At 37.4% G+C, this 22,360-nt stretch overlaps 2 protein-coding genes across 5 annotated transcripts; both read left to right on the top strand.

Moving 5' to 3' along the window:
- The first annotated feature begins 1,402 nt into the window (after nt 1–1,402).
- LOC104111459 (uncharacterized) lies at nt 1,403–7,268 on the top strand. 4 transcript variants are annotated; one of them, XM_009621159.4, is made up of 7 exons: nt 1,403–1,995; nt 3,363–3,399; nt 3,488–3,724; nt 3,810–3,857; nt 4,834–5,270; nt 5,388–5,473; nt 6,889–7,268. In XM_009621159.4, the coding sequence occupies exons 1-6, from the start codon at nt 1,694–1,696 to the stop codon at nt 5,458–5,460; spliced, it is 1,134 nt and encodes a 377-aa protein (XP_009619454.1). In that variant the 5' UTR covers nt 1,403–1,693; the 3' UTR covers nt 5,461–5,473; nt 6,889–7,268. The 4 variants fall into 4 exon arrangements, with proteins under 4 accessions (XP_009619454.1, XP_070051809.1, XP_009619457.1 ...); XM_070195708.1 differs by having other exon boundaries at nt 6,882–7,268; XM_009621162.4 differs by lacking the exon at nt 6,889–7,268 and adding an exon at nt 6,138–6,778.
- A 1,161-nt stretch (nt 7,269–8,429) lies between these two features.
- Nucleotides 8,430–20,849, top strand: LOC104111462 (DNA-directed RNA polymerase 2B, chloroplastic/mitochondrial). The gene is made up of 19 exons (XM_070195707.1): nt 8,430–9,573; nt 12,662–12,871; nt 12,956–13,089; nt 13,172–13,238; nt 13,376–13,434; nt 13,632–13,749; nt 13,857–13,970; nt 14,113–14,244; nt 14,411–14,827; nt 15,781–15,831; nt 16,104–16,174; nt 17,216–17,300; nt 17,404–17,556; nt 17,959–18,033; nt 18,922–19,011; nt 19,101–19,148; nt 19,349–19,463; nt 19,542–19,645; nt 20,076–20,849. Exons 1-19 carry the CDS (start codon nt 8,662–8,664, stop codon nt 20,184–20,186), a joined length of 3,066 nt encoding a protein of 1,021 aa, XP_070051808.1. The 5' UTR covers nt 8,430–8,661; the 3' UTR covers nt 20,187–20,849.
- The last annotated feature ends 1,511 nt before the right edge of the window (nt 20,850–22,360 follow it).

Raw genomic sequence — 22,360 nt, 5'->3', positions numbered from 1 at the left:
GATCTCTTTCAATATGTTCAAGTTTTTTTTTTATATATAACCGTAGTGTCCGGGCCAGCTTACGCGTACCTCGACTAATTCTAAATACCTGCTACTTTCCATTAGCAATATGTACCACGTAACTGTATACACCAATGCTTAGACAGATGAGAAGATATCACCTAGTTATATATATCCAAGTCTTGGTGGACAGAGTTACTGGTACATGTGCTGGTGGAAGGTAGCACGAACCTCGTGCGCAAGATGGTTCCGACATCACAATTTCAAAAAATATAAAAAAATAATAATCATGGTCATAAGTTATTGATATTTATGCTCATGTTAGATTCAGTGGTACAAGTTCACAACAATATACAAGATTTACCAAAGAACAATTAATTAATCTCTGTTTAAATCTTTTATTTGACAAGAGTGAGTTGCTCTAGTGGTGAGCAACCTCCACTTCCAACCAAGAGATTATGAGTTCGAGTCATCCCAAGAGTAGGGATTATACTGAGTTATTGTTGTTGTTAAATTTTTTATTTATTTTTTAATTACAAATAAATGCGTTTCTATTTCATTGAAATTGTCAAAGTTGGTATACATCATTTTATTCAAATAGGATTGAATTAATAGTGGACTGAGACGTGACTATAAATTCAAGCTGGATAGAGTTCATTTTCATTAAAATAAAGTATACACCACACGATAAGCTCTGCACAACCGAAAATGACTTTTAGACAGACATGATAACCTTTTAGACAGTCTAATCCAAACACTGTTCAAAATCGTTGTTTTCGAACCCTCCAAAATCCCATGTTTCCTAACCCCATTATTACAAAATCATTCACACTTCCTTTACCAAAAGTATTTGTTCACATTCAATATTGGCTGTTGCATCAAGTTAGATAATTTAATCAGAAGAGTACGAATTAAAAACATGCAATTAATTATGATTAAGTAATACTCTTTTTAAAGATGGAAATACATATACAAAATATATGTAACAAAGTAGCTAAGGGAATCCCGTTCCAACTCGTATAGTATTTAAAGTTTAGTCAGTGAGAAGCCGAGTTCCGTTATTTAGCGTTAGCAAACTTGTTTTATATATATAGTAAAAAACAATTAAAACTTTATATTGTAAAATATGTCAGTACATTTGTCTATGAAATCATGTTATTACAAATAAAGGGAAAATAAAAAAAATCACACTTAAATTTTAAATTTTAGAAATTTATCATTAAAAATTGTGTATCACTCATTTCTCCATCATGGCAGTAAAAGAGACATGTCTGTACCATCAACGGTACCTGTAAAACCCAAGCCAACACGTGTCAAGCGAAGACATGAGTAGTACATTGTCCTCCGTACAACGGCAGTGTACCGCATAATTTTGCAACCAGCATTTTTATTACACGTGGTCTCTTCCATTTTAACGCCGGAAATCCCTCCACTTTTCCTTTTTCTCTACGTTCTCCGTTCAAACGCAGCACACAGCCAAATCTATATGTATCGCCGTAGATTTATACGGTATCACATAAATTGAGATTATTAGCATAAGTTAACAGATTCGATTTTAAACCCTAGCGCTACAAATCTAAAAGTCTGTGGATCCTACACTTACACTGTTACGCTGATCACTGCTTCATATAGTACACTGTGTGTGTGTGTGTGTGTGTGTTTATAGATATAGTTATAGATAGGGGAAGTGATAATGGGGGGAGTGACGTCATCGATGGCAGCAAAGTTTGCCTTTTTTCCGCCGAATCCGCCGTCTTATGGAGTGGTGGTGGAAGAATCGACAGGGAAATTGAAGATGACTGAGGTGGCGGCGAAGGAAAACGTCGACGTCTTGAGGCTATCGACGAAGAAAGGAAAGGCGATTGTGGCGGTGTACGTAAAGAATCCGGCGGCGACGTTGACGCTGCTTTACTCGCACGGTAACGCTGCTGATCTGGGGCAAATGTACGAGTTATTCACTGAACTTAGTCACCATCTCCGGGTCAATTTGATGGGGTATACTTTCTCATGCTCATATAATATTTTTTATTAACTGCAGTTATTTGTGGCTGTTTTTCTTCTTCTTTTTTTTCTTTACTTTTTGGTGTGAAAAGTAGATGTCTTGCTGTCCGATGAGAATGAAACAGTGACTTTTTTTGTTTCAATTGTAGAATCCAGTGTATGCATCAACTGGTTAGTTTATAAGTTTCTTTTTATATGTCTGGGACTTTGTTTGTGTCTACCCTTCCCAATGAATAATAGGAGTATATAATTAACGTCCTAAAGCCTAATGCAGTTGATATACCTTCAGATTGGGTTAATAAACTAGTGATTGCATCAGAAAAATACAGCTGATGCAACTTCAGATTCGGCTTAATAAACTAGTGATTGCATCTGAGAAATTCTTAAATGTCATGCTTTTAGTGATATCTCAGTTACTTCATAAAAGAAATTCTTAAGTGTCATAATTGTATAATATCCTTGAATTTTTGGTATGTTCTTTGATACAAAGAGAGACTTGGTTGAACACTTATACTCTCGTAGTACGATTGAAGTTGAAATACTCCCTCTGTTCCATCTTATTGATTGGATACTGAAATTAGGATATTAATTTGACTTAAATGTATATGTTTGTGTATGTGAATAATAGTAGCAGTAGTTGAAGAAAATGCTTTAATAATGGTTAAAAAGCTAGTTTTTGTGAGAAAACATCACATTGAAGTTTTAAATTCTCATACAACTTTGAAGAAATAAATAACTGTCATTTGTTTTTATCAAAAAAATAATTAATGAAAGTTATTTTATTTCTTCAAAGTTGTAGAAGTTGTATGAGAATTAAATGGTATCAAATACTTTGGAACGAAGGAGCATTATTCTTGATGCTTTTCTGTATGTTCTTTCATATGAAGAGAAGACCAGTTGAGAACTTGTCTTCTTATGGCACAGCTGAAGTTAAGATGATAGATTGATGAAAGCTAGGATTATTTTTCCAGTCAGATCTGGTGAATGAGAAGTAATGCCGAGAAAGCTTGTTTCTTTATTGTAAGAGATAAGCTTTATTACATCTGGACTACGTGGACTGTACAAGTAACATTTAGACCTTGCCCATGTATTGTCTTTGAAATTTACCTCTTGTTAGAACTTTTATGATCTCCAAAAAGTGAGAGATGCCCACTGGCTGTTTCCATTGTGTTTTGCTTCCTTTCGTCCTTTTTAGCTGATTGCATACATCTGAATGAAAGGTGGAGGAAAGTGTACTGTGAGTTTTCGAAAGAAGCTGATTACCCTCGTCCTTTTGAACATTGAAAATTTTGATTTTAAACCATGTTAGTGGGTTTATACATCTTTGAAGTTCAAATTACCTTAAACCTTTCTTCTGGCAGATATGATTATTCAGGGTATGGACGGTCCACCGGCAAGGTATTAAGGATTTATTTTGATGATAAATTAGACTGGAGATTTGTTGATGTTAAAGTGTTAAACCTCTTATATTCTTATTTTCCTATAGCCAAGTGAGCAGAACACTTATGCCGACATAGAAGCAGCATATAGATGTCTTGAAGAGACATATGGGGTGAAAGAGGAAGATATCATATTATATGGACAGTCAGTTGGGAGTGGACCCACATTGGATCTGGCATCGCGATTGTCAAGATTGAGAGCGGTGGTTCTTCACAGCCCAATACTCTCCGGACTTCGTGTAATGTATCCAGTGAAGCGGACATATTGGTTTGACATATATAAGGTTAACATAATATTTCTAGCAGTTTGTAAAGTTTAGTTGAAGGACTTGAGTTCATTGTGTAATTAGTTGCTTCTTTACGATGCAGAATGTTGACAAAATACCATTGGTAGAATGTCCTGTCCTTGTTATTCATGTGAGTATCCATGTTTCTTCTTCAACTTTCTACATCTTCTTCTACATTTCTTTAGATTAAATTGAAGTGTTGTATCATAAATTTCAAAACCAATTCACTGGTTAAACTGTGATCTTTGGATATAAACTAGGGTCATTCTGATTATGCATATTGGAGTAGGTAAAATCTTCCTTGCTTGATTGTGTTTATGGAGGACCTAGATTAGAGGTTGGATTAATGTCTGGAATTCTGCCTCCAGATCTCTCCCATTTAGCTTCCACTTACGAGCCTCAACTCCACCCGTGCCATGCTAATCTTCACCTCTGTTTTTCCTCTTTCTTTTTGGGTTTTAGATTTTTTATAACCTTTTTCTTTTCTTAATAGATTTCTATATCATGCTTTCTGTTTGGTTGGCTGTTCATGTTCCCTAAATATTGTATTGGTTGACATATGACCTCTTTTCGGTAAATGGGATAAGTCCACCACATTCAAATAGTCAACTTATATATATATATACACACACACACACACACACACCCCACTTTGTGTTATCTTGAATTTGTGTCTACATGTTTATTCCCTTTTTACATTTTCAGCCATTTCGTTCCGCAGATGTCTTGAAAATTCAAATGTAATAGCTCAATCAGACCTTTTGCTCTTGAGCTTCATGCAAGTCAATGCAGGCGATTCAAAATAGGACAGGGAAATATGAGTTATTGTCTTACGAAGGCTAAGAGTAGTATCATGTAGAAAAATTGATTTCCCTTTCATATTTTATCATCAATAATTCGTTGTAATGCAAAAAATCACAAACTCCGCCAAAAATTAATTTTTCTACAGCATTATAGTAGTATCCTGTTTTCTGGATGTACCTTCTCTGAAGGCCAATTTATTCTGTTTTCCGGATGTGATATAATGTTAACTCTTGGATTCAGAATTTCTAGTTGGATTCAGAATTTCTAGTTGATATATATGCACTTTTTTGGGGAATTTCCAGGGCACTGCAGATGATGTAGTTGATTGCTCCCATGGCAAACAACTTTTTGAGCTATCCAAGCAGAAATATGAACCATTGTGGGTTAAAAATGGTAACCATTGTGATTTGGAGGTCTTCCCTGAGTACATAAAACATCTGAAGAAGTTCATATCAGCTATTGAGAAATCAACTGTTTTTAGAAATGGATCTGCACTATGTATGGACCAAATAGATAAACCTCGAAGCAGCACAGATTGCAGACCTCGTCCAAGCACAGATCAGAGAGAGAAATCCAGGCAAAGTGCAGACAAGAGAGAGCCTAGAACAAGCACAGATCGAAGAGATAAATCCAGATCTAGCGTGGACCGCAAGGAAAAGAAAAGCAAGAGTTTGGATCTTTCAGAAAAGGCGAACAATAATATGGAACAACCAGAGAAATCTAGAAACAGCATTGACCGGTTAGATTACCACTTGCTAAGAGTACTTCAATTTACCTCTATGTTAATTCATAATAGCCTGATATTGTATAAAATGCAATAACTGCTTTCATGACTAATGGATGCCACTGGCGGCAGCTTTGGTGACATGATGAGATCTGCTGTATTGTGCAATATCGACTGTTTCAAGCCTGTGGGAGCAAAGGTCTGAATGTCTGGTAAAGGTTAGTTTAAAATGATAGTCAACTCCACCTTAGACTTTTGAGCAATTTGGTTGTTTATTTGGGTTTTATGGTGTCATCTTCGATTTTTACCTTCTCCGGACTATATCGTGTATGCAATATGTTCCTAGGAAAAACTAAATGTTTTTTCTCTTCTTTCTCGTGCCTGATTTGCTTCGTAATTTTGGTGTCTTTATGTCTTCTCCTAGTAATACATTGGCTAGCCATTTGGTCGATGTTTGAAGTCCTTGGGCTAGGTTCATTCACCTCAAATAACTCAGTGTTAGTCTGATTACCTACTTTAGTGCACAGTCATGAAGAATGGATCTGATCTTCTAATGCATTTTATCAATGTGTTCCCTTTATCAGACATCTTTTACAATTCAACAGCTTCAAAAGCAAAGAGATTTTATCTATTATCCTGGCTGTGGGGGTGTGCCTTTTTTGTCCTTTCCTATAATCTTGATATGAGCAAAGCCCTTCTAATGAAAGAGTAAGAATGCTTGAAATTTTGATGATTACTTGAAGAAGTTGTTTGGCAACTGGCAAGTGCAAGTTGGCAAACCTATGCTGTATATACTCCTTTTTGGTATTCAGTGGCCAAAATCTATTATGTTTGTCTTATTTCTTGATTGCCTAAAATTTGATTTTCCTGCCAAAATGCTAGAATGGGAAATCTTTCACCTGTAAGACCAATTACATGGAGTATATGTTGCTTTTTTGTTCTGGAAACAATTCCATATATTTGATCCCGAAGGTTATGTCTGTAATCTGAAGTTTGGTGCCTCCAGTCTTGTTGATGAATCATCCAGCTGAAACCTTTAATGAATCACTGAAATTAAGTGCAATTGAGGTTCTTGTGGTTGCTATATGTTTACATCATTGTGCAGTATAAATCACTGCAAAAGGTGTTAATTTATCACAAAAATTTCTAAAATATTTGTGAAATAAGGCATTCAGATAAAACCTTAATCTCTGAAAAGCTGGCTGAGAACCACCTCAAGAGTAATTTCTGGTGATTAGATAATAAACTGCAGAAATCGCAGAAAGGATCTCCTTTGTTGTTTAGGGATGGATTTGGCCCTTTGTAGGAAGAATGCAGGTCACTGATCATTTGCAAAGTAAACATTTTCCCACTGTTTTGCTGGTACCAGTGCATGGAGATCCCACATCCTTCCACTTAATTTCCCTTGTGATTAGCCGGTGTGAATAAAAAATAAACAGTGTTTTGGTTGATTATAGAATGTAATACTTGATTAATCCATGCTTCATTTGGTTTAGTAGAGATTGTAACGATTTTTGTTTCAACTTCTGCCCATTTTTCGCTTAGACGGATCTCCAGAACCTGCATGTTTTGTTAGTATAGAGTTTTGTGGAACACTTTCGCTTACAGTTATCCGATTGCTTTCAAAGGGCAGTTTCATACCAGGCAACGTTGCTGGAATTTCTACCAAGGATGTGCATGCTTCTGAGCTCGACTGAACTTTCCAATGCAAACACTGGTTGTAGATACCACGGCAAACCAAAATGGTCTTAGCATGATATAGCTCACACGAGATCCTACAATTCGGATGAATGGGGTGGTAACCAGGGAAAATTGGTTGGGTTTTCTCCCTTCGGGTTGGATGGTTATATATATATGACCCATTACAAGTGTTCTTTATTTATATGACCAATTTCATAGGAGATCTATATGCTAAGACGTAGGAGATCAGTGCTATAAAACAAATTATTTTCTTCTATTCAAATTGTAATTGGTTATTTTATACCATTTCCTCTGTCCCCGTTCCTGTGCCAATGGGAAATGTTATACTAGAATACCCTGGAGATATGCTCTTAACCTGTTACTCTTGGAAGCAAACCCAACTTTGTTATGGATTCAGAAGGCACCTAATCCTTGTGTGACGTTGTAGCAGCCGCTGAAATAAAAATAAACTATATCTATTCTTACTTTCAAAACTACTACTGTAGCATAACTAACACTTTTATTGAAAGACGGGTGGCAGACGGGCCGGTCGGGTCGAAAACGGGTAATTTAAAACGAATAAATTATCTGATCCGATCCGTATTTGAGACGGATAAAAAAATGTGTTATTCGGCGGATAATATGGATATCCATGGCTTCTTGAATATGATCACTTTTGAGAGAATTACTAGTCTCCCAAACTTGAGGAACCCCCAATTTGAGGTTTTACAAATGTAAAAGTTAAACACATTAATTATTCATTGATTAACCATTTTCTAGGTGGATAATATGGTTTTTATCAATATTCGACCAATTTTTTAAAAATTCATTATCTAATCTATTTTTTAATGGATAATATGGGTGAATAAATGTTTTCTTTTAATCATTTACCACCTCTGTGAACGAGTAACACATACGGAAATCCGCCACGTTGAGGATCTTCTACATGTTTTCCTCGATCTTGGCTTAGTCGTCAATACATATGTTGGCTTTGTAAAAAACCCTCCTCAATTTATCTACATTTACAAGGACTTTTCAGCTGTTTTGGCAAATCATTAGAATTTCTTTTCCTAAATTGTAAAGTAAATATGTTATAATATTGTAGTTTTTAAAAGTTTTGTTAGTTGTGGGATTACATCGAATTTGTCGTTGTAAAATTTTTATTAGTGTTTGTTTTTTTGGTTTTCCACATATCTGATACCATGTTTGCATTGAGAAGTTCACTTTGAATCTGTTAGTGTTTGTTAAGCGGAAGAAGATTTGGTTCAAAATCAATATATTTTGATAAACATTTTAAAACTGACTAAACCATATTAAAAGAAATTCTCACTTCCAAAACGCATTAAAAATCCAAATTATGGCTTTTCTTTTTGTCTCTTAGTGAAAGAAAAACTTTTCGTCCAAAAATTCTGAAAGAGGCATACACGTGTCGCTTGGTCGGGGCTAGCCCGTAAAGCAGATGAAATATATCAAAGTGTCAAAAAGTAACCAGAGGGCATAGGCTACAGATTTGCTGATTAGCCACATCGGACCCAAAGGTTTAAGGAGGGTTTATAAAGTCGGTTTACTTCTATAGCCACCTCCCTAAGATCAAATATCCAATTCCCCTATTTTCCCTCTACTTGCCCTTCAGACTTCAGTCTCATGAATTTCTGCACTTCTACTGATACATCAATTCACTTCTCTCCTATATTTATTCCAACCTAAATTTTTCTGAACAAATTTGATGTCCAGCACTAAAACCCCCATTTCCCTTACCATCAAATTAAACCAATTCACTGATAAACCCACAGGTTTAGATATAAACCGATATCACAATTCCCCTATTATGTGGAGAAATATAATCAAACAGCTCTCTTCAAGAACCCCACAAAAGCTTCTTTTTAGCTCCAAGAATCGTACTTATAGCTTTCTTGGTTTTGGTCAAGATTCAGTTTTTAAGGACAATACGAAATTTAGATCCTTAATTCCAATTTCTTGTTCAAATATTGTGATGGGGTTTCAGAATCTTGGCGAATATTTGCCTGGGGATGAGTTTTTGAGCAGACCCTTACTCAAAAGCCAAGTGAATAGCAATGATTTTTGTTGTAGAAAGAGCTATGCTAGTGTAGCTGAGGCTGTAGCAGTATCTTCCACTGATGCTGAAGAAGATGTGTCTGTGGTTGATGAAGTTCAAGAACTGTTAACAGAATTGAAGAAAGAAGAGAAAAAGCAGTTTGCTTTTAGGCGGCGGAAGCAAAGGATGTTGACTAGTGGTATGGGCCATAGGAAGTATCAAACACTTAAAAGGAGGCAAGTTAAAGTAGAGACAGAGGCATGGGAACAAGCAGCAAAGGAGTATAAGGAGCTTTTGTTTGATATGTGTGAGCAGAAATTAGCACCCAATTTGCCTTATGTGAAGTCATTGTTTTTAGGATGGTTTGAGCCATTGCGCGATAAGATAGCTGAAGAGCAGGAATTATGTAGTCAAGGGAAGAGTAAAGCAGCTTATGCTAAGTACTTGTATCAGTTACCTGCAGATATGATGGCAGTTATCACAATGCATAAGTTGATGGGATTGTTGATGACGGGTGGTGACCATGGTACTGCACGAGTGGTACAAGCTGCGCTTGTTATTGGTGATGCAATCGAACAGGAGGTTAGTTAGTCTGGAGCTTATCTGTTGCTGTTTGCTAATCTCAGTTGTAAGTAAATGAAATTTCTCTGTGTGATATAGAGAACACAAATTTTTGCATCAAACTTGCTGCATTATGAATTTTCTCTAAGTATTTCATCTGTGTTATTCAGCCCTCTTCTTTGGTGTAGTTCATGTGGAACTGCCAAAGCTTGAAGTGAAAGTGGGAGGATCCTTAAATCGCATATGGAAAATATATATGAATGTAATAGAAATTCCATTTTGGTCAAAAGGCAATAGTAATCTAGGCCGGACTGACTTCCATCTTGATTAATTAAGGGACTCTTTAAGCATCTAAAAATGTGAAGGCAAATTATATTGAAGTCTTTTCAGCATTCTATATGTCTGTTTAGTAATCTATGCCAACAAGAAAATAGCTAAGTTGCAATCTAGTGACATCAAATGCTTGCATGATAGTATCTTTGTAAATTTGACGTAATTGGCATAAATTTAAAGACGTATGATATAGGGCAAACAAAAAAGTCAATGCTACCAGTTTGAATATTATGGGCTAGAAAATTTCGCTTGCCTTGTTGACACTGTCAGTGTAGTTCCAGGAAAAAATTGAATGTAAATGTTCACCTGCTTTGGTTTTGGCTAGATGTAGCTGAAACAAATATGATTACCTTAGTAAGATATTGCTAACATTTTTCATGTGATTGTTTTTAGATTCCGTCACTCCTACTAAATGGCAGACTAGTTACCTTTGTAGGTTCTTCGTAAGAAAGATCTGAGGAAGTTTAGGGTTCTAAACTGGAAAGGAGATGTAAAGAAAATTAATTTAATAAAGAACAAGGAGGTCGAAGGAGGAGCGATGTTCATTGATTAGTCCAAAGTGCATAGCTTTTGGAAAAAGGCTCTGAAGTCTGAATATCAAAAAATGAACTGCATGTTTCAAAAACATAGTCTGGTCATAATAACTGCACAATATGTCATACTTTAGCCTCTAAATTTGCACAAGATGTTCAAAATGTCTAATTATTGCTGTGATGTAAATGTGTCAGGGTAGTTTAACTAACTCTGGCTTGATGGGTTAAACTGTATTGGTGCGTGTGGTTACTCTTAATAACAAGAATATTCAATAATGTTTATTTGTTAGATCTAATGTAAGTGATAAATTGAACTGTTCTGTTGACATCTTTATATGTTAGACAAGATAGATTTCAAGCATATTCGATAGTGTATTATGGTGTTATGTTGGCTAACCGGTGAAAGAGCTTATTTTGGCTTTACCCTGTGTCACGTTTCAAGTTCAAGAAACAGTGGGATAAACTGAAGAGGACATAGACATCTTTTTTTAGGACAGTGCGAGGTGACTCAGAGCATTTCTCGGTTGTTATGGGTTACACCAAGGATCTATGCTCGGCCCGTTCTTGTTTGCCATGGCGATGGACGCATTGACACACCATATTCAAGGGGAGGAGCCATGGTGTATGTTATTCGATGATGATATAGTTCTGATTGATGAGACACGAGGCGGCGTTAACGCGAGGTTGGAGGTGTGGAGACAGACCATTGAGGCTAAAATGTTTTAAGTTGAGCAGGACTAAGATAGAATACTTAGAGTGTAAGTTAAGCGGCGTGTCGGGGGAAGCAGACATGGACGTGAGGCTTGCGTCACAAGTCATCCCCAAGAGAGGAAGCTTCAAGTACCTTGGGTTGGTTATCCAGGGGTATGGGGAGATTGACGAGGATGTCACGCACCGACATGGGTCGGGTGGATGAAATGGAGGCTAGCATCTGGCATATTGTGTGACAAGAAGGTGACACTGAAACTTAAAGGTAAGTTTTATAGAGCGGTGGTTAGACCGGCCATGTTGTATGGGGTGAGTGTTGGCCAGTCAAGAATTCTCATATCCAGAAGATGAAAGTAGCAGAAATATGGATGTTGAGATGGCTTTGCGGCACACTAGGCCAGATAAGATTAGAATGAAGATATTCGGGTGAAGGTGGGCGTAGCTTCCGTAGAGGACAAGATGCGGCAAGCGAGGCTTAGATGGTTCAGGGCACGTGAGGAGGAGGAGCCTGGATTCCCCGGTAAGGAGGGGTGAGCGACTGGCTTTGTCGGGTATAAGAAGAGGCAGAGGGCGGCCTAAGAACTATTGGGGAGAGGTGATCAGGCAGGACATAGTGCGACTTCAGATTTTTGAGGACATGGTCTTGATAGGAAGATGTGGAGGTCGAGCATTAGGGTTGAAGGTTAGGATGTAGTTGAGAGTTTTTCTACTTCGTACTGGGTGTGGGGCTAGTCTAATAGTGTTTTGTCTTATACTGCTAGTGGTTCATATTGTGTCCATACCACTTCCTCGTGTTCGTAGTACTGTGCCATTGTTACTGTTTATTGTTATTGCTTGTCTTTCTATTTTTTGGTTCCTACGTAGCTTCGTAGAGGACAAGATGCGGCAAACGAGGCTTAGATGGTTCGGGGCACGTGAGGAGGAGGAGCCTGGATGCCCCGGTAAGGAGGTGTGAGCGACTGGCTTTATCGGGTATAAGAAGAGGCAGAGGGCGGCCTAAGAACTATTGGAGAGAGGTGATCAGGCAGGACATAGTGCGACTTCAGATTTCCGAGGACATGGCCTTGATAGGAAGGTGTGGAGGTCGAGCATTAGGGTTGAAGGTTAGGATGTAGTTGAGAGTTTTTCTACTTCGTACTGGGTGTGGGGCTAGTCTGATAGTGTTTTGTCTTATACTGCTAGTGGTTCATATTGTGTCCATACCACTTCCTCGTGTTCGTAGTACTGTGCCATTGTTACTGTTTATTGTTATTGCTTGTCTTTCTATTTTTTGGTTCCTACGTTGCTGGTATTATATTTGTGGCTTATGTTGCTATTTCTGATCTACTGTCTCTTTTCGTCTTCTTGAGCCGAGAGTTTATTGGAAACAACCTCTCTACTCCTCTCTACTCCGGAGTAGAGGTAAGGTCTGCGTACACACTACCCTCTCCAGACCCCACTTGTGGGGTTTTACGGGGCTGTTATTGTTGTTGTTGTTTGACATAGACTTCTATTTGACTGTACCTGAGCTGATCTTGCACTTCCGCATGCACCAGGTTAGAATACACAACTTTTTAGAGAAAACAAAGAAGCAGAAAGCCGAGAAAGACAAGCAAAAGGAAGATGGGGAACATGTCACTCAAGAACAAGAGAAACTGCGCAAGAAAGTCACTAATCTGATGAAAAAGCAGAAGTTACGTGCTGTGGGCCAGATAGTGAGACGTCAAGACGATTCAAAGCCCTGGGGGCAAGATGCTAAAGCGAAGGTCTGGGCTTACCCTTGTTGATGTCATTGAAAATTCAATATTTTGTTATTTATGAAGTTTTGACAGTACCTTTGTTGCCACCAGGTTGGAAGCCGATTGATTGAGCTGCTTCTGCAGACCGCTTATATACAGCCTCCTGCTAATCAGTTAGCAGTTGATCCACCTGACATTCGACCTGCCTTTTTACACAGTGTTAGAACTGTGGCTAAAGAAACAAAGTACTGGTTCATTCCATTTACTTTCAATTGATTTTATTTGTGACAGCCAATTGATGATTATTGTGGTATTATTCCATTACAGGAGTGCCAGCAGAAGATATGGTATTATCCAATGTGACGAACTGGTTTTCAAAGGGCTTGAAAGAACTGTAAGTAATTATTTATTCTTTAGGAGGTATATGTCTCATTTAAAAGCTTCTTTTGTTGATTAGCTACGCTTGTTTAATTGAGCTACCAGATATGAGAACTCTCCTCAGTGTTTTGTTTACCTTTATCCTGCAAGTAGGCAAGGCACATGGTGATACCTTACATGCCAATGTTGGTGCCTCCAGTGAAGTGGACAGGGTATAGTAATTTTTTGTCTCTATATTTTATATATATATGTGTGTGTGTGTGTGTGTGTGTGAGAGAGAGAGAGAGAGAGAGAGAGAGAGAGAGAGAGAGAGAGAGAGATAGAGAGAGAGAGAGAGATGTGTGTGTGTATCTATATCTTGTTTTTCCATATAAATAGATGTATCTAAATCTTGTTTATCTGTCTTCAGTTATGATAAGGGTGGACACCTCTATCTGCCTTCATATGTAATGCGGACACATGGAGCAAGACAACAACGTGAAGCAGTAAAGAGAGCCTCTAGGAACCAGTTGCAACCAGTTTTTGAGGTTCATGGACCAATAATTTATTCAATCTTAAATCTGAGGATCGTATGTTTCCTTTGTTTGCTCATATCATGAAACTTGAGGCTCGTGTCCTTTTTAATTGTATCTAGGCTCTTGATACTCTGGGAAGTACCAAATGGAGGATAAACAAAAGGGTACTTTCTGTCGTTGATAGAATATGGGCTGGTGGCGGTCGTCTGGCTGATTTGGTTGACCGTGATGATGTTAGTTACTCTATACTCTTAACTATCGGATTGAGATTCAAAAGCTACTTTCGTTTTCATTATTAAGCAAATGAATTTGAAAGTTGCGTAAATGGTTTGTGATGAAGGAACTGGCAATTGCTGCAATTTCTGTTGTTTGCAGGCCCCTTTGCCAGAAGAACCAGATACAGAAGATGAGGCACTGCGCACGAAGTGGAGGTGGAAAGTAAAATCTGTCAAGAAAGAGAACAGAGAAAGGCACTCACAACGATGTGACATCGAGCTCAAACTCGCTGTAGGTTCCAATTGCTTCTCTCGTTTATCTTTTAAGATACTAATTCTTCCAATAACATCTGGAAACATACATAGAAAACTTATTCGGGCACAGTTGCAATCACAGATCCTTAATTTCTGTATCTGTTTGATTTTCCTCCTGAGGTTTGCTTCTCATGATTTGACAGGTCGCGCGTAAAATGAAAGATGAAGAAGGTTTCTTCTACCCGCACAATGTTGATTTCCGAGGTCGTGCATACCCGATGCATCCACATTTAAACCATCTTGGTTCTGATATCTGTCGGGGTGTCCTGGAGTTTGCCGAAGGTCGTCCTCTTGGAGAGTCAGGCTTGCGCTGGTTGAAGATACACTTGGCAAATCTATTTGCTGGTGGTGTGGAGAAATTATCTCTCGAGGGTAGAATAGCTTTTACTGAAAATCACATGGATGATATATTTGATTCTGCTGACAAACCACTTGAAGGAAGGCGCTGGTGGTTGAATGCAGAGGATCCCTTTCAGTGCCTGGCTGTATGCATTAATCTTAGTGAAGCCGTCAGAAGCTCGTCCCCAGAGACATCCATTTCTCATATTCCTGTGCACCAGGTAAGTGTAACTACTAATAGGGTCCTACACATTTAATTTGTCTGTTTGAAATTTTGGAAGAGAAAGAAACCTTTGAGGACAAATTCAACACTATACTCATTCTGATGTAAAGAAGTATATGAAAATACTGCAGAATTTATGCTAGAACTCATGAAAACCCCACAGGAATAGGCTAGGGATATTTATGGGGCTCCATCTTTGCCTCAAATAGCCCTTTGTACATATTTGACTGCACTTCCTTAGTGCTATGCTGATTACACATTACCATTTCTCAAAAAAGAAAAAAATTGTCTTTTGATGTTTGGCTCACATTGAGCGTACTTTGCAAATTCTTTTCAAGTCATTGCTTCGAGTTATGAAAAGCATGTCAGTATGATTATAAGGGAGCACATAGTCTTATGTGGAAGTCACTGATGTATTTGGATTTTATTAATTTAGTTTTGGCATGATTTGCAATGGTTTAAGAATGTTTTTATTTAAGAATGTTTTTATTTAATACCTTCCTCGTCAATTGATGGGTTATGTATTTCAAGCAGTTTTTTGGGGGGTTTGAATTCCATAAAAAACTAACGTATTTTGGTCAAGCTGGCAGATTTTCATTAGTTGGTTCCCCAGACTAGCGAAAAAGTTCAAACAAAAGGATTATTCTTTTTGGTCGTATCTCAGTTTCTTGAATATAGGTTGATGAAAGTTATCAATTCATATGTAGATCAAAGGAGTTGGGCTACAACTCAAGTTGCACCTGGACACCTATTCATGTCTCAAACTAACTGCTGTTCGAGTGATTTTACTTGATATAAGTTCTCAACTGAAGAGACTATATTTGTTTATGGCTTTGGACCACCTGCTGCCGAAGTCCTTCCTCTTCTGCAATTGAATCTCTCTGTAGTATTTTGAGTTTGTGTGTAGAATGTATTAGAATTTATCTTATAAACTTTTGTTGTACTTTTCAGGATGGTTCCTGCAATGGTTTACAACATTATGCTGCCCTTGGAAGAGATGAGGTTATAAAAAGCATGAAGTTTGGTGCTGACATTCTTATTTCAAAAAAATCGTACATGTTGCATCTCTTGAGTGATTATTTAGTTATTAACTTTTGATTACATTGAATGCCATTTGCTTTGTTTTCTCATCTTATCAATTCAAGCATAGAGTTCATTTTCCTTCTTTCTGTGAGATAATCCAAACGAATTATTTCACTTCTATTTCATTCTCTAAGTCTTACGATCTCTGGCATCTACTTAATCAACTCTTCTGTTGACAATCATCGGTTCAGTTGGGAGCTGCTGCAGTTAATTTGGTTGCTGGAGAAAAACCTGCTGATGTTTACTCTGGCATAGCAGCTAGGTGAGTTTTTTCAATCCTCTTCCCTCTAAGACATAATTAGACTTGAGGACTTGAGGTGCTCCTATTCTCTTTCTTGGCCTTTATTTTCATGTGAGGCAAACAATTATCCCATGTTAAAGCATAGTGAGTGCGAACACTTAATCATTAGCATTTGACAAACCACTGACCAGAGACTATAACGTCAGGAGTGGGTGCAGATTGACCTTTCCTGCCATAACAAATCTTTAGGTAGTTTATGTAGTCGTGTGAGAGAAGGAACTGTAGTGTAAAATGAACCCATATGCCTCAAACAAACCAACATGACATGATTTGGCTTCAAAATTGACTGCTCCGCGCATCAGATAGTGTAAGACAAAATCTAGAATGCTTAACTGAACTTTCTGGAGTAATGTATGTCATTAAATTATTTATGGAGTTCTCGCCATGTTGTGATCATATGAAAAAACTTAAAGAAGATGAAGCTTGTGTTTGCTTTTGTACCATCTTGGTACCTTTATTATTAAAATCTTACCTTATCAGAAAAAAGATGAAAAAAGCTTGCTCGTTATGGCTACCCAAGGGTGTAGCCTAGTGGTCAATGAAGTGGGTTGAGAACCTGAGGTCTCAGGTTTAAATTCCAGCGGAGACAAAAACACTAGGTGATTTCCTCCCATCTGTCCAAGCCTTGGATACCTGTTTCTGGTGGGAGGTAGCAGGTATCCCGTGAAATTAGTCGAGGTGCGCGCAAGCTGGCCCGAACACCACGTTATTTTTTTTTTTTAAAAAAAAAAAAAAAATGCTCGTCATATGCATGGGACTGGTCTTATCATTGCTGAATTAGAACTAGAAGCTCTTTCTTTTTTAAGATTTTTGTACTCATTTCGGAGTTTATAACAAGTTCAAATGCTTATAGGTTCAGAGTTCTTAACTGTCAAAAGCAGCATTGAGTTGGAATATTTTCGTTTTTGTATACCAATTCTGGCTAATTAAGTTTAAACATTTAAAGTTAGTATTGAGGAATAAGGCACAGTGAACAATATTTTGATGTTGCTATTTTTTCAGAGTCCTTGATATTATGAAAAGAGATGCACAGAGAGATCCTGCAGAATTTCCAGACGCTGTGCGTGCGAGGGCTTTAGTTAATCAGGTATCATACTGTTCACCTTGTTAAGGCCACTGTTGTTTTATTACCAACAGCATACTCCCTATTTCTGCAATTGTTGGCAGTTTGAAGTGCAGTGGTTTGACAGGTTGACAGGAAGTTGGTGAAGCAGACTGTGATGACATCAGTCTATGGGGTCACTTACATTGGGGCTCGTGATCAAATAAAGAGGAGGTTAAAGGAGCGTGGAGCAATTGCTGATGATTCTGAGCTATTTGGTGCTGCTTGCTATGCTGCAAAAGTAAGGGCAAGATGGAGATTATAATTTATACTCCTTTAATAGCTCCTTACTGGCTTAACTGTTATCAGTTGAGAATTGACTCTTCAAATGCTTAAAACCAAAGAATCAGAACTGCTAGACTTCAGGTGGCAGTTGGATCTGGTTTTTGCTTTGCCTGAAAATGACTGTCAATTTGTGTGTTTTCACACCCATACATAGCCCTCTGTCACATGCTTTCTTTGCTTTCTCTAAGCATAATCGATGTATTGTATCACATGAAGATCTTTAAAAGGACATTACCAGTGTCGTGATGGTTATAGAGTGCTAACAAACTTGCCAATAAATAAACGCTCATTACATCATATAATAAGTTCTTACTTCTTATCTTGGTCAATAACCAGCACCTTTTGATGCATTCATTAGGTCACATTAACTGCATTAGGGGAGATGTTTGAAGCTGCACGCAGCATCATGACTTGGCTTGGAGAATGTGCTAAGGTATGCCTAATTTCTTACATTATCACCACCGATATGTATTTTTAAGTTCAGCTCTCTCCTGTTTAGGTCATTTGAGCAGTTAAAATGTTGCTATACTATGGTGTCAATTACTGGACTGGCTAACTTCTTGGACAAAGCTCTTACTGTGTAATAACTCTTCAATTGTCATCATTTAGTTATCTTGGTTAAAATTACTTGTGTTAATTCGGTCGACCCTGTTTTTTCTACTTTCATTCTGATGATGATAAAAAGCTACCTGTATGGACATGTACGTCTGTGATTATATGTTCCTGTTGTTCGTGACACATGATTGCAAAGATTTTAAATTGGTGGAAGTTTTTTTTTCCTGATAAAATGGATACACAGAGATAATTGAGGAGAAGTCTGGTATACCGAAAGTGGTAGAACCTACATCACGACATGGTTTTCAACGAAATGCTCCTAATTCTCAACACTAACTGGGATCACGTGGCTCCACGACTAACTAAAAACAAGTGATATGTCTTGAGTTGTGCAATTGTGTCCTCTATTTCCTTAAAAGCTCTCCTATTTCTTTCACTCCATAGAACCTAAGATCCAGTGTCAGTACTAGTCCTGGGGGGAGTCTAAAGATGGAACTTATACTAGGTATAGTGCCCGAGATCCAGTGTTAGTTTTTGTCGATACATGTTCCGAGTTTTCTCTAATTCTTCCATGAGGCATTTTAAGGTCAGTCAAAGATTTTCCATCTGAAGTAGGCTTATCAGATTATAGAAGACTATGCTTGTTCAATGATACAAAAAAACTGAGACTGGAAATCTTGTATAAATATCTGATCACAATGATGAAGGTGCATTAGAATCTAGCTCCTGCTACAGTTTACCTTCATTGACCTCGAAGTTTCTACAGATAATTGCTTCTGAAAATGAACCAGTCAGATGGACAACTCCTCTTGGACTTCCAGTTGTTCAGCCTTACCGCAAAATTGGAAGACATCTTGTGAGTATTACTATGTTGTTCATTTTTGGTCACCATGCTCTAGCAAAATACTCATGTCATTAAATCTCTATTTGGTAAATCTTGTGCAGATTAAGACGTCTCTCCAGATTTTGACTTTGCAACGGGAAACAGAAAAGGTGCTTTTCTTGTCTTTGCCCTCATGCTTCGTGTTATCTTATATTCGATCTCTTTATCAACAAGGTGGGAACTAATGGGGATACAAATGAGTGCTCATTTTGTACTTTCATTTGCATATTATTCTTCAGTGTTTCCTCTATGAGATTGAACTTGGTAAATTTCCAGTTGAAAATTTTCTAAAACTCTATGCCCTTTGCAGGTAATGGTCAAGAGGCAAAGGACAGCTTTTCCGCCAAATTTTATTCACTCCCTTGATGGTTCACATATGATGATGACTGCAGTTGCATGCAGAAGGGCAGGCTTAAATTTTGCAGGTTTTTTTAGTTCTCTTTTTCGCCCCACTTTAAGCGGGTTCTGTAGAAGGAAAACAATTAAGCATTTTTTTGCTGCAGGTGTTCATGACTCGTATTGGACGCATGCATGTGATGTTGATAAGTTGAACAGGATATTGAGAGAGAAGTTTGTAGAGCTTTATGAAACTCCAATTCTTGAGAAAGTAAGTAAACATTATTAGAAAAGTAGAATATATCATATTATTAATTTCCAAGTGCTTCTTCTTCCTTAAGAATCCACTCTCCACCTTTTAAACAAATATGTAAGAGGGCATTATAACTTAATTCTGTTGCTGCCTGTGAGCCTTTGACCACTGGAAGAAATAATTCTCTATAGATTGATTGCAGCTCTTCCTTGTTATCAAGCGGAGCTGGTGAAGTTTAATGATTTATTCATTTCAATAATCCAAAGTCTATGATCTTTTTTCTTCTCTTCTTTCTTTTTCCTTCCGAAATAGTTGCAAGAATGAGAACCTGTCCCGTTGATCAAAGGATTGAACCATCTAATGTTAGTTCAAGGCGTTTCATGTGTCAAAATCTGGAAAATATTACTTCATTATCTGCTCATATTTGTTTCTTTCCATCTTTGGGCAGTTGTTGGAGAGCTTCCAAACTTCTTATCCTACATTGCTATTCCCACCTTTACCTGAACGTGGGGACTTTGATTTGCGAGATGTCCTAGAATCTCCCTATTTCTTCAATTGATTGGGTTCATGTATAACTTCACACCCCTTGAAGTACTGCACTGGCCGGTGTCATCTTGTGCAACATAGCGTTTGATGAGATGCAGATTCTATTGTATATATGAACATGATTAGGGTCTCAAATTTGGGACGCTCTGGTTCTTTTCTTGATCGTGTAGCCTGCACTTTCTGGTGCTGCCGGGGCATAAGTTTCCAGTCCAAGCATGTATGCAATGAGCATCCAGATTCCCTGGCCAGTTTCTAACAGAATATGGAGAATATGTGATATGTCTCGTAATTTACACATGTTCCAAGAATGGTTGTCGAGAAATATAGATGATCATTGTGGGGACTAATTTCTTCTGAAGAAGCTTTTGAGGTGCAAGGATGCAAATGATCTCCAGGTTTTGCAGGCTGTTCTTCCTAAGTATTTAGCAGCTCATGTATCTTGCTCGTCAGGCTGTATTCTTTGTATTTTCAAATTGTAAATAGAAAAAGTTTGTGTTTTACCACCATTATGAGAGAGCAAGTTTCGATTTCGATGGAGCGAAATTTGCAAGCTTTGAGGCATGTGTTTGAGATTAAAAAGATGTATAGTAGTTGAGAAAATATTGTCGCGATATGTTCTGGTGGTGAATCCTTTGTATAGATGCTAACAAAATCTGTTAATACCGTGTTTTGGATATGCTTTCTCTCTTTTATTCTTCCAGAAATGTTTAATTATTCTCCATTGGGGGTAGAGGGGGTAGTATTGTTATTTGGGAATAATATTATCTCACATTTATATGATTCGATGCGAGTTCATAGACAATCGGGGACTCCTTTTCTTTATGTATTTTCTTGAACAAAATTTGCGGTGCTTCAAAATAGTAATCTCAGACAGAGAAGAGTAATTCGTCCATGTACTTCTTTTTTCTCGCGTATACTTTTCTGGTTCTTGGACGTTTTGATTTTGACTCAATTTAGGCAACAAAAAAAAAGTACCTAAATGTGAACCGTGAAGTGACTTGCTTGTAATTGCAAGCAAATGGTGATATGTGCATATGCTTTTTTAATTTAATTTTAATCATCCAATATCTAAAATTTGCTAGTCAGGGCACGCGAACCCATGGTCTCTCTGCCGAACTACGTATTTTATATATATATATTTTAGAATTGGTTTAATATTATCTGCTTACATCTTTGTTCCGCAAAAATTGAATGGTGTACTGGTAAATACTGTGTTATTTATTCAAAGGAATAAGGATCAATTCTCACTTAATACTTTTTTTTCTCCTTTCTTTAGTGGTGCGCCCATATACTAGAAATCTTAGATCCGGCTTTGCTACTCAGTTAATTAGGATTCACATCGAGTAGGCCACCACAATTTAAAGAGATAAATGCAAAACTTAGGCTGCATTATTGAACTTGGATCGTGTAAGAAATGTATCACGGGCTGAGCAAATTGTAGGGGAAAGTAGAGACTGCTAATAAGGCCCCATTAAACAGTGGCGGAAGTAGCTTTTGAGCCACAAAGTTCAACCAAGCTCAATATTTTCGACATTGAAACGTAAATATAATGTGATTGTGAAAAATCATAAATTTTTAGTGTGTAAATATTCTAAACACATAGTAATATCAAAGGAATTGTGAATTCCGTGATAAAAACCTTAAATGTTTATCCATCACGTGGATGTGCCTATGAAGTGTTATAGTCCAACCGTCAAGACAAAAGAGAAGAAGAGTAAGCTTGAAAATAACACAGGCTAGCCAGTTTTCGGACTGGTATTGCAAAATAGCCAGCGTTTATAAAGTCATTGAAAAATAGCCAATATTTTACTGAAACACTGAAAGTTCCAGCATAATATGCAAGATTATAGAGCTCCTGCGTATAAACTTCCAGGATATTATGCTGGAACTCTAGTACATTATGCTGGAATCTCATATGTAAAAAATTCGAACTCCGACATTATGCTAGAATACTTTCGAATTTTTAAGGATGTTTTTGTTCAAATTTTATCTTTACATGAAAAAATGGCTAAATCAATTGCTTTTGAAACTGTGACTATTTTTCAAATACCAATTATAAATCTGACTATTTTTATTTTTTTCCATAGTAAGCTTATAATATCAAAGTGTAGCTTACTCTTCTTCTCTTTTGTCTTGATGGTTGGAGTATAATACTTCAAAAAAAGAAAAGTAAGCATAAAGTGGGAA

The sequence above is a fragment of the Nicotiana tomentosiformis genome, chromosome 2 (genome assembly GCF_000390325.3).
Source record: "Nicotiana tomentosiformis chromosome 2, ASM39032v3, whole genome shotgun sequence".
Lineage (NCBI taxonomy): Eukaryota > Viridiplantae > Streptophyta > Magnoliopsida > Solanales > Solanaceae > Nicotiana > Nicotiana tomentosiformis.
Note: the sequence above shows the minus strand (reverse complement) of the source record. Positions and strands in the feature narration are given on the sequence as shown.

Excerpts from the sequence above, each read along its gene's own strand:
- LOC104111459 (XM_009621159.4), top strand. The coding sequence starts at position 1,694 with ATGGGGGGAGTGACGTCATCGATGGCAGCAAAGTTTGCCTTTTTTCCG. Across the intron at positions 3,400-3,487 it reads ATGGACGGTCCACCGGCAAG|CCAAGTGAGCAGAACACTTA; the intron begins GTATTAAGGATT and ends ATTTTCCTATAG. Across the intron at positions 3,858-4,833 it reads GTCCTGTCCTTGTTATTCAT|GGCACTGCAGATGATGTAGT; the intron begins GTGAGTATCCAT and ends GGGAATTTCCAG.
- LOC104111462 (XM_070195707.1), top strand. The coding sequence starts at position 8,662 with ATGTCCAGCACTAAAACCCCCATTTCCCTTACCATCAAATTAAACCAA. Across the intron at positions 9,574-12,661 it reads GTGATGCAATCGAACAGGAG|GTTAGAATACACAACTTTTT; the intron begins GTTAGTTAGTCT and ends CGCATGCACCAG. Across the intron at positions 16,175-17,215 it reads TACTCTGGCATAGCAGCTAG|AGTCCTTGATATTATGAAAA; the intron begins GTGAGTTTTTTC and ends CTATTTTTTCAG.